General features: G+C 43.5%; 1 protein-coding gene across 2 annotated transcripts in view; it reads right to left on the bottom strand.

The window, feature by feature from the left end:
- The window catches only part of lsm3 (LSM3 homolog, U6 small nuclear RNA and mRNA degradation associated), a 214417-nt gene that overhangs the window by 179618 nt on the left and 20453 nt on the right, over window positions 1-14346 (bottom strand). The window contains exon 4 of one of the 2 annotated variants that reach the window (XR_015759357.1): window positions 6556-6626. Coding sequence is in view for 1 of the 2 variants with exons in the window: in XM_043707562.2 (XP_043563497.1) it covers window positions 6850-6930 (81 nt within the window). In the remaining variant the exon portion in view is untranslated. The other variant, XM_043707562.2, reaches the window with a different exon arrangement.

Genomic DNA, 14346 nt, shown 5'->3' with positions numbered 1-14346 from the left:
GAGGCTACTGCTAGTAAATGGCTCCACCCTCAGGTCAGGTGGTGGTACAGCAGCATCTAAAACAACACACAGTCCCATAATGAGAGGAAAATTTGCTTGTTTTTAAAATGGATAATTGTTTGGTGAAACATGCCAGGATGCTCACAACAATTAAACAAGATAAAATAAACTGTACTATGTTGTGAAAGGTAATATTAGGGATTAAAATCAAAACCTCAGCAGGAAAGGCACATTTCTTAAAGATGTTTAGGAGAGAACCCCTGTGTTTAGGGCTGAGGCAAGTGAAAGCAGACACTAAAGGTGGAATGATTAAAATCAGGTGGAACAGAATTGAACAAGTGCAGAAATTTTGGAGATTTGTGGGGCTGGAAAAAATAACAGAGACAAAGAAGGGCAAGGCCAGGGAATGATTCCAAACAATGATGAGAATTTCAAATTGAGGAGTCACTTAATAAGGAGGCAATGCAGATTAGAGATGTGGTGAGAGTTAGGATACGAGCAGCAGAGCTGTGGATGAGCTTCCAAGTATGGAATGCTGAAGCTGACTGGAGAGTACTGGACAAGTGCAGAGAAAGAAAAAAAATTAACTTGTCCATATCAAGAACACGGCCATCGACCTTTGCCACTTCCTCAAAACAGACATTTCTCGACACAGCTTTGCAGACAATGCATTATATTTGAAGCCTGACTGCAGTAATATAGGAAATGAGTCAGCACAGCAAGATCCCATGATCTGTGGCACAGCTGTGCAAGTGACCAGAACATTTTCTTTTATAGTGGTTGGTTAAGGGATAACCATTAGATAACTCACTACTCTTCACTGACTGATTCTTTTTATTCTTGCATTGGATGGGGGAATGACTGGCCAGGCTATTCTTGTTAACCAGCCCCAACTGTCCTGAAAGTTGCTCTGAGGGCTTCATTTTAATATCTCCTCAGAAAGGCAGCATCTCCAACTGTGCAGTCTTCTCACTCAGAAAGCCTACAGAGTCTTAGCTGATATTAACCATTGATCAGTCAAAATTAAACCCAACAGGGGATGTAAGAGAAAAGCTTTCACTCGGGAAGTGGAGAGAATGTGGAACTCCTGACAGAGGTGAATTTTGTCGACATAATTAATGATAAACTGGACTGTAAGCTGGGGGAAGGGAATAGAAGGATAGATTCAGATATGAACATTAACATGGACCTGACGGATCAAATTGCACTGCAAATGCTTTGTAACTTGTAAAATAGAGCCTTTTGCAAAATGTATTGATATACTTCCCACTGCTATCACATTTTTAGTTGAAATATTTAGTTTCAGTTCCCATTGCACTGAGATTAAGTGTGACTCTAACAAGATGTAATAAATCATCATAAACATTTAAGTTGCAGCCTCTCGGCCACTCTGCAGGCTGGATATTGCAGCAGTCTCCAGCCTCCAAGTTAATACGGCCTGAGATATCCTTTGTATTTCTGCACTTCTTCCAAGGTAAAAAGAAAGCCTTTTAAACTTGAAAATTGATCATGTGCAAAATCAGATAACAAGTATTATTCTACTGCTGAAAATGTGTTGCTGGAAAAGCGCAGCAGGTCAGGCAGCATCCAGGGAACCTGAAGAAGGGCTTATGCCCGAAACATCGATTCTCCTGTTCCTTGGATGCTGCCTGACCTGCTGCGCTTTTCCAGCAACATATTTTCAGCTCTGATCTCCAGCATCTGCAGACCTCACTTTCTCCTCAAGTATTATTCTACTGTCAAGCACCATCTTTAGAAGTAGCAGAAAGCCATTCAGCCCATCAAGATTGCTCTGTCACTCATTCAGGTGATGGCGAAAAGCATCCCAACTCCACCTACGCACTCAGGTTCTATACCTCCTCACATCCTTGATCCAACCACATATTGACTTCAGTCAGAATCCCTGCCGTGGAGAAAGTCGTCATTCAGCCCATCAAGTCATCGTTCACCCTCTGAAGACTATCGCATCCTGACCCTATCGCTATAACCCTACATTTTACCATGGCCAATTCACCTAACCTGCACATCTTTGGACCATGGGAGGAAACCCACACAGACACAGGGAGAAAATGCAAATTCCACACATACAGTCGCCCAAGGCTGGAATCAAATCCAGATCCCAGGCGCTGTGAGGCAACAGTGCTAACCTCTGAGCCACTGTGCCATCCATCATAGAATCCATACAGTGCTGAAAGAGGCCATTCAGCCCACCTAGCCTGTACTGACCCTCTGAAGAACTTCCCACATGGCACCCCAGGCGCTCTCCCTGTAACCCACAATTTGAGGCCCAAGATTTTATGGGAGAGTCTCCAATTGTACAATCCCTTCAATGAACTAAGTGTTTTAAAACCTTTCCCCCCCCAAATAGTGAGGCTCTAATTTTAGGGTTATGCTCCATTGCTTTAGATACTTCGAGCTGTGGAAAAAGCTTTTCTACCTTATGAATGCCTTTCAAAATCTTAAATATTCATCAAATCATACTGTAATGTAGAAGCTTGTTTTATGTGCTCTCTCCTCAAAATTTAATCCAGACGGTCCTAGTTACATCATCTATGGTCCACTGCTTCCAAGTCAGCATGCCCTTTCTAAGATGTAGTACCCAGCAGTGACCATACTCCAGATGCAGGCTAAACAAGCCTGTGTTCGACCAGAGCAAAACAGATACCAGCCAATGTAATGCCAAAGTTTGGTTATGACAAGGACAAAGATGCTGAATTGTACACCTGGGAGACCCCAACTGTCAGAGAGGGGAAAATGACGACAATACCTGGGGCAGACAGACAACATACTGTCCAGCTGCATTACAGCGTGGTAGAGTAACTGCTCTGTACAGGACCATACAAAACTACAGAAGGTTGTGTGCACAGCCCAGCACATCCAAAGCCAACCCTTTCATCCTTGGACTCCTTTTACACTTCGTGTGGCTGCAGAAAGACTGCCAACATCTTCAAAGATCCCTGCCACGCAGGTAAGGCTGTTGTACAACCGTTGGTGGTGGGCAAGTTGTTGGAGGGAATCCTGAGGGACAAAATGTACATGTATTTGGAAAGGCAAGGACTGATTAGGGATAGTCAACATAGTTTTGTGCGTGGGAAATCATGTCTCACAAACTTGATTGAGGTTTTGAAGAAGTAGCAAAGAGGATTGATGAGGGCAGAGCGGTAGAAGTGATATGTTTGGACTTCAGTAAGGCGTTCAACAAGGTTCCACATGGGAGACTGGTTAGCAAGATTAGATCTCATGTAATTCAGGGAGAACTAGCCATGTGGATACAGAACTGGCTCAAAGGTAGAAGACAGAGGGTGGTGGTGGAGGGTTGTTTTTCAGACTGGAGGCCTGTGACCCGCGGAGTGCTACAAGGATCGGTGCTGGGTCCACTACTTTTCATCATTTATATAAATGATTTGGATGTGAGCATAAGAGGTAAAGTTAGTAAGTTTGCAGATGACACCAAAATTGGAGGTGTAGTGGACAGCGAAGAGGATTACCTCAGATTACAACAGGATCTTGACCAGATGGGTCAATGGGCTGAGAAGTGGCAGATGGAGTTTAATTCAGATAAATGCGAGGTGCTGCATTTTGGGAAAGCAAATCTTAGCAGGACTTATACACTTAATGGTAAGGTCCTTGGAAGTGTTGCTGAACAAAGAGACCTTGGATTGCAGGTTCATAGCTCCTTGAAAGTGGAGTCACAGGTAGATAGGATAGTGAAGGCGGCGTTTGGTAGGCTTTCCTTTATTGGTCAGAGTATTGAGTACAGGAGTTGGGAGGTCATGTTGCAGCTGTACAGGACATTGGTTAGGCCACTGTTGGAATATTGCCTGCAGTTCTGGACTCCTTCCTATCGGAAAGATGTTGTGAAATAAAAGAGACCTAAGGGGCAACTTTTTCATGCAGAGGGTAGTACGTGTATGGAACGAGCTGCCAGAGGAAGTGGTGGAGGCCAGTATAATTGGAACATTTAAAAGGCATCTGGATGGGTATATGAATAGGAAGGGTTTGGAGCAATATGGACTGGGTGCTGGCAGGTGGGACTAGATTGGGTTGGGATATCTGGTTGGCATGGACGAGTTGGGCCGAAGGGTCTGTTTCCGTGCTGCACATCGCTATAACTCAATGACTCTTTTGTCAGGCAGAAGATACAGAAGCCTGAACACACGCATTAACAGGTTGGAGAAAGTGTCTTCCCTCCTGTTATTAGATGATGAACAGATTCTCTAACTTTAAATAATGTTGATCTTGTTAATGCTGATCCCAGTGTAACCTGTATGCCTCAGTCTGTCTAAGCACCCCATGATCTGATTAGATTAGATTAGATTAGATTAGATTAGATTAGATTACAGTGTGGAAACAGGCCCTTTGGCCCAACAAGTCCACACCGACCCGCCGAAGCGAAACCCACCCATACCCCTACATTTACCCCTTACCTAACACTATGGGCAATTCAGTATGGCCAATTCACCTGACCCTGCACATCTTTTGGACTGTGGGAGGAAACCGGAGCACCCGGAGGAAACCCACGCAGACACGGGGAGAACGTGCAAACTCCACACAGTCAGTCACCTGAGGCGGGAATTGAACCCGGGTCTCTGGCGCTGTGAGGCAGCAGTGCTAACCACTGTGCCACCGTGCCGCACACTGTGTGCCCTTGCTTACTATGATCTGTTGCAAACAAAGCTTTTCACTGTACTTAGGTACACATGATGACAATAAATCAAATCAAAACCAAGTGTGCTGTACCCTGGCCATCAATAGTTCAGCAATAGGAACCAACACCGAAAACAACTATCCCCAGCCACATCTAAGAACTTTATATACAGCGCTTGTCGCTGAACTTCACCCTTACCATTTATCTCTTCAGCACCAGGTAAAGTTCCGGATTGACTGCAAGTTCAGAACATAAACATAAGAAAGTCACTAATAAAAACAATCAGGAATGCAGGAGAAACACCTTTACCAAGATGGTGGTGAGGAATGTGAAACAATACCACAGAGGCTGTCTGAGGCAAGAAACAGATATTCAAAGTTTGTGAGAAGATTTGTAGCTCGGGTGCTCGTTGCTGTGGTTCTGTTCGCCGAGCTGGAAGTTTTTGTTGCAAACGTTTCGTCCCCTGTCTAGGTGACATCCTCAGTGCTTGGGAGCCTCCTGTGAAGCGCTTCTGTGGTGTTTCCTCCGGCATTTATAATGGCCTGTCTCTGCCGCTTCCGGTTGTCAGTTTCAGCTGTCAGCTGTAGTGGCCGGTATATTGGGTCCAGGTCTATGTGTTTGTTGATGGAGTTTGTGACTGGGACAACACTACCATTATAGGGCAAGCGAAACAAAGAACAGCCAGGGAATTCCTAGAAGCATGGCACTCATCCACAAACTCCATCAACAAACACATAGACCTGGACCCAATATACCGGCCACTACAGCGGACAGCTGAAACTGACAACCGGAAGCGGCAGAGACAGGCCATTATAAATGCCGGAGGAAACACCACAGAAGCGCTTCACAGGAGGCTCCCAAGCACTGAGGATGTCACCTTAGGGGACGAAACGTTTGCAACAAAAACTTCCAGGGGACGAAACGTTTGCAACAAAAACTTCCAGCTCGGTGAACAGAACCACAGAAATAGATATATCTACTAGATAGTTAGGTAAACACAACAGAGGAACTGCTGGAAATTTGTGTTGATAGAGTGAAGGGGAAAGAGGCTCACCTGGAGCAAGAGTATTATGTGTCACACAGGGAGCATGGTCTGGAATGCACTGCCCGACAGTGTGGTCAAACAAGGCTCAATCTAAGCATTCATGAAGAAATTAGACTGTTTTCTGAAAAGGAAAAACGCTCAGGGAACTAAGTGAATTACTCATTTAGAGAGCTGAGACAGACATGATGGGCTGAATGCCCTCCTTCTGCGCTGCAGTAATTCTTTGATTCATTAAAATTGGGACCAGTTGATTGGCCTGTTCCTGTGCTGTAGGCTAGATTAGATTACTTACAGTGTGGAAACAGGCCCTTCTGCCCAACAAGTCCACACCGACCTGCCGAAGCGCAGCCCACCCAAACCCATTCCCCTACTTTGAGCACAGAATAGCAAACAAAGGGTTAGCTAGTTATAGGATCCAGACCTGTCCTACTACAACCCAGGCACTAAAACAGACACAACCCTGGTGTGCAATCTTCTATTCCACATTAGACAATACCCCGGCTACTGTGGAAGATGCAAACTCAAAGCAAGTTAATGATGCTTCTGCAAGATCGGCGATACGTTAAACCTCTAGACATGTGGATAATTAGTAAATTAAAAATGAGTAATAGATACCATTCTTGGTCAGATGAGCTCATTACTCAATGTACCTGAGCTATAACCTTTCTGCGTTTGTCACTAACACCTGAGACACAACAAGCAGAGGGAATGACTGCTTTCCTTCCCTGGCTACCAAGCATCAAGAAATGTTTGTTTACTAAATAGCCGTGTGTTATGTATGTTTACCTCGATTGTGCACGAGACCATAAGCTCTACTAAAATTACTGCGAGAGATTTAAAGAAGCATACCCTGACACCTTACCTGTGACTAGTCAGTGGATGATACTGGGCTAGAGAGCTAGAAGTCAACTTCAGTAGATGAATAAAGCGCAGCTGAAAATTAAGGTGTAGAATTGAAAGATCAACCTTTATTAAATCAAATGAAAATATTTTATTTACTCAACTGTTCACGGTAAATAATCAAAAGTAAACTACAGGTACAAACCTCATAATATCAAGGTACATTTTATAAAAATAATATCAGAGCATTCTCTCCATAAACTGAAAGATATAAACCCAGGTTGAAATTTAGTCCATAACGCTCAGCTGGCTGTGTTTAAACAACTCTTAGTGGAGGCGCCACTAGAACAACACCATCACCACGGACAAACAGCATTGGAATATTTCTCTTGGTGGACTGGGGAGAGAAAGGGAAAACAGATTGAGAACAAAACATTCTTTAAAATGTTGAGATCAGCTTGCTAATGGAGTAAACCATCTAACAGAAGGGAGCAGAGGGTGCTTGCCAGATGCTGTCTATCTGCCGATAGGTCCTGTACACTGGATATTTAAAACAGTGGACTCTCCAGCTGTTTGACATTTTGTGAAAGCTTTTCATCTTGTATTCATCTGAACAATATCACAAGAAATGCCAAAGTAAAGGGAACAATTATATTACGAAAGGAGAATGCTGATTGGATGGCAAGTAGAATCTCATTGGTAGAGGTATTACCATGGAGAATGCACCAGTCAATGATCACTGACATTTAACTGTCAAGTTTTTGTTTAAGTCATCAACAAGGAAGGATGACTGATTTCTCAGGTAATAATGACCAATGGACCAGAGAACACTGTCACCCATTTTGCTAAGTTGACACACTTGCAACATGCATACACGATCTGTGTATCTGTAGACCCTATTAATATAGAACATAGAAGAGTACAGCACAGTTCAGGCCCTTTGGCCCTCAATGTTGTACCAATCTTTCATCCGACTCAAAGATCAAACTAACTTCCATACCCTTCATTTTACTATCAGTCATGTGCCTTTCCAAGAACCACTTAAATGTCTCTGACTCTGTTACCACAGGCACTGCATTCCACACACCCACCACTCTCTGCGTTAAGAACCTTTCTCCAATTACCTTTAAATTATACCCTTTGTGATAGCCATTTCCGCCCTGAGGGAAAAAGTCTCTGGCTATCCATTCTATCAATGCCTCTTATCTTCTTAGAACATAGAACAATACAGCGCAGAACAGGCCCTTCGGCCCTCGATGTTGCGCCGACCTGTGAACTATTCTCAGCTCATTCCCCCTACACTATCCCAAAATCATCCATGTGCTTATCTACGGATTGTTTAAATCTTCCTAATGTACACCTTTATTCCAAGTGTGGTCTAACCAGGGCTTTATAGAGCTTCAGCATAACCTCACAGTTCTTAAACTCATTCCCCCTGCTAATGAAAGCCAGCACACAATACACCACCTTAACAACCCTATCAACTTGGGTGGCAACTTTGAGGGATCTATGGATGGGGACCCCAAGATCCCTCTGCTCCTCCACACTGCCAAGAATCCTGCCTTTAACCCTGTAATTGGCATTCAAATTTGACCTTTCAAAATGAATCACTTCACACTTTTCCACAATTTCATCTGCCACTTATCAACCAGCTCTAGATCCTGTCAATGTCCTGTTGCAACCTACAACAGCCCTCCACACTATCCACAACTCCACCAACCTTCATGTCATTGGCAAACTTACTAACCCACCCTTCTACTTGCTCATCCAAGTCATTTATAAAAATCACAAAAAGCAGAGACCCAAGAACAGATCCCTGTGGAACACCACTGGTCACCGAGCTCCAGGCTGAATACTTTTCATCTATCACCACCCTGTCTTCTATGGGCCAGCCAATGCTGTATCCAGACAGCCAAATATCCCTCCATCCCATGCCAGCTTACTTGCTGAATGAGCCTACTATGGGGAACCTAATCAAATGCATTGCTATAATCCACAGAGAACCACATCGACTGCTCTACCTTCATCAATGTGTTTTGTCACATCCTCAAAGAAAACAACAAGGTTTGTGAGGCATGACCTGCCCCTCTAAAGCTATGCTGACTACCTCTAATCAAGCTATACTTTTCCAAATAATTAGAAATCCTGTCTCTCAGAATCCTCTCCAATAAGTTGCCCACCAACAACGTAAGACTAACTGATCTGTAATTTGCAGGATTATCCCTATTCCCTTTCTTGAACAAGGGAATAACATTTGCCACTCTCCAACCATCTGGTACTACTCCAGTGGATAGTGAGGATGCAAAGATCATCGCCAAAAGCACAGCAATCTCTTCTCTCGCTTCCCGTAGAAATCTTGGCTGTATCCCATCTGGCCCAAGGGACTTATTTATTCTCATGTTTTCAAACTTTCCAGCACATCCTCCTTTTTAACATCAACCTGTTCAACTGTATCAGTCTGTTTCACGCTGTCCTCACAAATGACAACGTGCCTCTATCTAGTGAATACTGAAGCAAAGTATTCATTAAAGATCTCCCTTCTCTCCTCCGACTCCAGGCACAAGTTCCCTACCCTCACTGAGCATCCTCTTGTTCCTCACATAAGTGTAGAATGCCTTGGGTTTTCCTTAATTCTACCCGCCAGAGCTTTCTCATGCCCCCTTCTAGCTCTCTTAAGTCCATTCTTCAGCTCCTTCCTGGCTACCTTGTAACCCTCTAGAGCCCTGTCTGATCCTTGCTTCCTCAACCTTAAGTAAGCTTCCTTCTTCTTCTTGACAAGACGTTCAACATCCCTTCTCACCCAAGGTTCCTTCATCCCACCATATCTTCCTTGCCTCAGTGGGACAAACCTATCCAGCACTTAAACCAAGTGATGGAAGCCTAAATGATAATCCTAATGACTGTGGTTTTGGTGTTTTAAAAGTATGATGGGTGGCACCTGTTTGAAGAATTTAATCAACAAACTCTGGTACTTGACATGCTGCAGCATTGCAATCCTTTTATTGTCATTAAACATGGAAATCCCAATTCAAAACAAAGATAGTGGCACTTGTACTATAGGGCCACTGGTATTCCACTGTTCTCTCACTGGAGCACTGTTCTCTAGGCTTCATTCATTGTCTTCATCACGAGAGTCCCTTCTTACTGTTGTCAGCAGAAGGCAGCAACAAAGTATTAATATCACTGCATTATTCAAGCTTAGAAACAGGATGCTTCCAACAGTCATCCTGCAGAGAAAATCTTTGGCTTTCCTCAGTAAATACTCTTCTTGGCACAGCACAGATGGAGTGCTTTGAGGAGGTAACTCACTTTGTGGATAAAGGGGAACCAGTGGAAGTACTGTATTTGGTAAGGTGCCAAATTCAAAGCTTATTGCTGAAATTAAAAGTTCATGATGTAGGGTGTAGCCTATTACAGAGGAACCTCGATTATCCGAATGCCTCGGGTGGGGAGTATTTCGTCAGATAATCAAATGCCGGATAACACGCTTTAGCCAAGCATCAGGACCTTGCGAGCTTGTCTAGATAAAATGCCAGATAATCAAAGTTCCTCTGTAGTATGGTGAGAAGGATCTTTTCCAGATTGACAAGATGTAATGAGTGCTGTGGCATAAGGATCGGTGTTGGGATCTCAACAGTTTACATAACTGATCTGAATGAAGGAACAGGTGTGGTTGCTGTATTTGCTGATGACACGAAGATAGGTAAGAAACTAAGTTGCGAAAAGGACTAAAGGAGGTTACAAAAATATATAGATAGGTTTAACGAGTGGGAAAAGATCTGGCAAATGGAGTACAATGTGGGAAAATGTGAAATTGTGCCTTTTGGCAGGAAAATTTAAAAATGCATATTATGTAAATGGTAAGTGTTCAGAGCTCTGAAATGCAGTGTGACCTGGGTTCCCTTGTGCCCAGGAATTGCAAAAGCATTAACATGCAGGTACAGCAAGTACTTAGGAAAACGAATAGAATGCTCTAATTTATCAGGAGGGGAACTGAATACAAAGGTCAGGATGTTATACATCAGTTATATAGAGCACTGGGGAGACCAAATCTGGAGTGTTGTGTACAATATTGGTCACTTTATTTAGGAAGAATATAAACGCGTTGGAGGAAGTTAAGAGGTTTACTAGACTAATAACTGATTTGGGCAGGTGAATGTACGCAGTACAAGGAATAAGGTAAATGAGCTTGTGGCGCAGATTGAATTTGCCAGGTATGACGTGCTGGACATCACATAGACGTTGCTGCAAGGAGATCAGATTGGGAGCTGAGTACTCAAGGATATATATCCTATCAAAAAGATAGGCAGGTGGGCAGAGTGGGTGGGGTTGCCTTATTAGAAAGAAATGAAATTATATCAATAGAAACGAAGTAGGGTCAGACGGTGTACAATCTTTGTGGGTAGAATTGAGGAACTGCAAAGGTTAAAAAAACAATAGTTGGAGTCATGTACAGGCCTCCAAACAGTAATCAGGAGCTCGGGTACAAGATACACCAGGAGATAGAAAAGACGTGTAGGAAAGGCAAAGTTACAGCTGGACTGGGAATATCAGGTTGCAGTGGATTGCAAGAAAAGGAATTTGTGGAATGTCTATGGGATGGCTTTTTGGGGCAGCTTGTGGTGGAGCCCACTAGGGAACAGGCAATTCTGGATTTAGTGTTGCACAATGAGTCAAAATTGATAAGGGAGCTTCAGGTGAAGGAAGCCATGAGAGGCGGTGATCATAACATCAAATTTACTCGGCAATTTGAGAAGGACAAGATAGAAGCAGAGGTAATGGTGATACAGCTGAATAAAGGCAACTACAAAGGCATGAGGGAGGAGCTGGTAGATTTGGAGGTGGGTGAGTACTTTGGTGATAGTGATCACAATTCGGTTATGTTTCCTTTAGCAATGGAAAGGGATAGGTATATACTGCAGGGCAAGAGTTATTGCTGGGGGAAAGGCAAATATGATTAGGCAAGATTTAGGATGCATAGGATGGGAAGGAAACTGCAGGGGATGGGCACAATTGAATGTGGAGCTTATTCAAGGAACAGCTACTGCGTTTCCTTGATAAGTATGTACCTCTCAGGCAGGAAGGAAGTGGTCAAGTGAGGGAGCTGTGGTTTACTAAAGAAGTTGAATCTCTTGTCAAGAGGAAGGCGGCGGCTTATGTTAGGATGAGATGTGAAGGCTCAGTTAGGGCGCTTGAGAGTTACAAGTTAGCCAGGAAAGACCTAAAGAGAGAGCTAAGAAGTGCCAGGAGGGGACATGAGAAGTCGTTGGCAGATAGGATCAAGGAAAACCCTGAGGCCTTCCATAGGTATATCAGGAATAAAAGAATGACTAGAGAAAGACAAGGGTCAAGCAAGGATAGTAGTGGGAAGTTGTGAGTGCAGACTGAGGAGATAGGGGAAGCACTAAATGAATACTTTTCATCAGTATTCACACATGAAAAAGACAATGTTGTTGAGGAGAATAGTGAGATACAGGCTACTAGACTGGATGGGATTGAGGTTCACAAGGAGGAGTTGTTAGCAATTCTGGAAAGTGTGAAAATAGGGCCGGATGGGATTTACTATAGGATTCTCTGGGAAGCCAGGGAGAAGATTGTAGAGCCTTTGTCTTTGATCTTTATGTCGTCAATGTCTACAAGAATAGTGCCAGAAGACTGGACGATAGCAAATGTTGTCTCCTTGGTCAAGAGGGGAGTAGAGAGAACCCTGATATTATAGACCAGTAAGCCTTACTTCGGTTGTGGGTAAAGTGTTGGAAAACGTTATGAGAGAGAGGATTTATAATCAGCTAGAAAAGAATAAGTTATTAGGGATAGTCAACACGTTTTTGTGAAGGGTAGGTTGTGCCTCACAAACCTTTATTGAGTTCTTTGAGATGGTGGACGACGGTAAAGCGGTCGATGTGGTGTATATGGATTTCAGTAAGGCGTTTGATAGGGTGCCCCATGGTCGGCTATTGTACAAAATACGGAGGTATGGGATTGAGGGCAATTTAGCAGTTTGGATCAGAAATTGGCCAGCTGAAAGAGGACAGAGGGTGGTGGTTGATGGAAAATATTCATCCTGGTCAGATTAGATGGTTAGATGATGTTTCCATTGGTAGGAGAGACTAGGACCCGAAGACATACCCTTTAGAACGGAAATAAAGAGAAACCTTTTAAGCCAGAGAGTGGTGAATCCATGGAATTCATTGCCACAGAAGGCTGTGGAGGCCAGGTCACTGAGTGTATTTAAGACTGAGACAGATAGGTTCATGAGTTTCTATGGGATCAAGGGTTACAGGGAGAAAGAAGGAGAATAGGGTTAAGAAACTTATCAGCCATGATTGAATGGCAGAGCAGACTTGGTGGGCTGAATGGCCTAATTTCTCCTCCTATGGTCTTATGAGGAAAGGTTGGACAGGCTGGCTGGAATATCCCCTGGAGTTTAGAAGACTAAGATTGAAGCATTTAATATCCTGAGCAGTCTTGAAAGGTAGATGTGGGGAGGATGTTTCTGCTTATGGAAGAGCATAAAGCTATTTAAAAATTAGGCACTGGGAGAAAGTGAGGACTGCAGATGCTGGAGGTCAGAGTCGAGACTATGGTGCTGGAAAAGCACAGCAGGTCAGGCAGCATCCAAGGAGCCGGAGAATGAACGTTTTGAGCATTAGCCAGTCATCAGGAATCCTCACAGACCTCACTTTCTCCTAGCCATAGTCTTATTGAATGCCAGAGCACACTTGAGGGGCTGAATGGCCTACCCCTGTTCCTAATCATATATTTGAATATACAAACATACCAGGCCCAGGCCTAGAGTTGCTTTCAAATAGTGGTACAGAGCACTACAGACTGTTACTCTGTTGCAATGCTGGTTGTGACCCTTAGCAAAACATTAATGAGTGCTACTCACACACAGGAAGTATTGGAACTCTCCAGTTATGTTCATGGAAGCTGCAATGTCCAGCTTCCTTTGCCTTTGAACAGTGCATCATCACAGTGGCAGAGAATTAAAGGGTGGAGCTGACAGAAATCTCAAAGAACTGGTGAACCACACAATACAACCAGAGCTAAACCGCTAGAGACAGAGAGATGAAGGGCCCTGGGATAACACTGCTATGTGTACAGGCTGGGATTCTGAAAGATCAAGAAAAAAAATAGAAGTAGTAGACTTTATGGCCCTTGTAAACACTCTCCCACTCAATATAATCTCGGTTGATCTGGTACATTAGCACCACTCCCCCCACCCTGTGATCTCTTTGTCCGAAAATCTTAGACTTAGTGACCACAACCTTCTGTATGAATTGCAAATGTTTCAGTCATAAACACAAGCTCCCTATACATTTTTGGCACTGAGTCACACCAGTCTAACATCCAAATCTTCACTGAGGCAGGTGTTCAACCAGGAACTGGTTCAGAAGTTACAAAGATTTAGACTGTCAGGTCTCCCTCACACTGTTTCTGAACCATCCTGAAAGAGCTCTGTTTCCACCTGGCATCTTCCACATTCATGCAACTGTGACTGGGTATAGAATGATGGGCATGGTTTTTGTAGTGGGTATTGAAGGCTACACTTTCCAACTCTGAATGCAAAGACCAATCTCAATGCCCCTGATAGAAGACAGAATTCCTTCCAACAAGCATGATGTCATGAAGGGAATGCAATGGGTGCTGTCTTTATGAATTTGAAACATTTGTTTGGCAAAGTATTATGTAAAAAGCTGATCACCAAAATCCTAGTTCATATAATAGGAAAGTCAGTGTTGGCTTGGATTTTAAAAATTGACATGAGGACAGAAAACAGGAGCTGAGGCAAATGGTTATTTTTCAGACT

The sequence above is a fragment of the Chiloscyllium plagiosum genome, unplaced genomic scaffold (genome assembly GCF_037043375.1).
Source record: "Chiloscyllium plagiosum isolate Xiang-an unplaced genomic scaffold, Cpla_swu_hap1 HiC_scaffold_14, whole genome shotgun sequence".
NCBI classification, from domain to species: domain Eukaryota; kingdom Metazoa; phylum Chordata; class Chondrichthyes; order Orectolobiformes; family Hemiscylliidae; genus Chiloscyllium; species Chiloscyllium plagiosum.
This window is presented reverse-complemented; position numbering and strand designations above follow the sequence as displayed.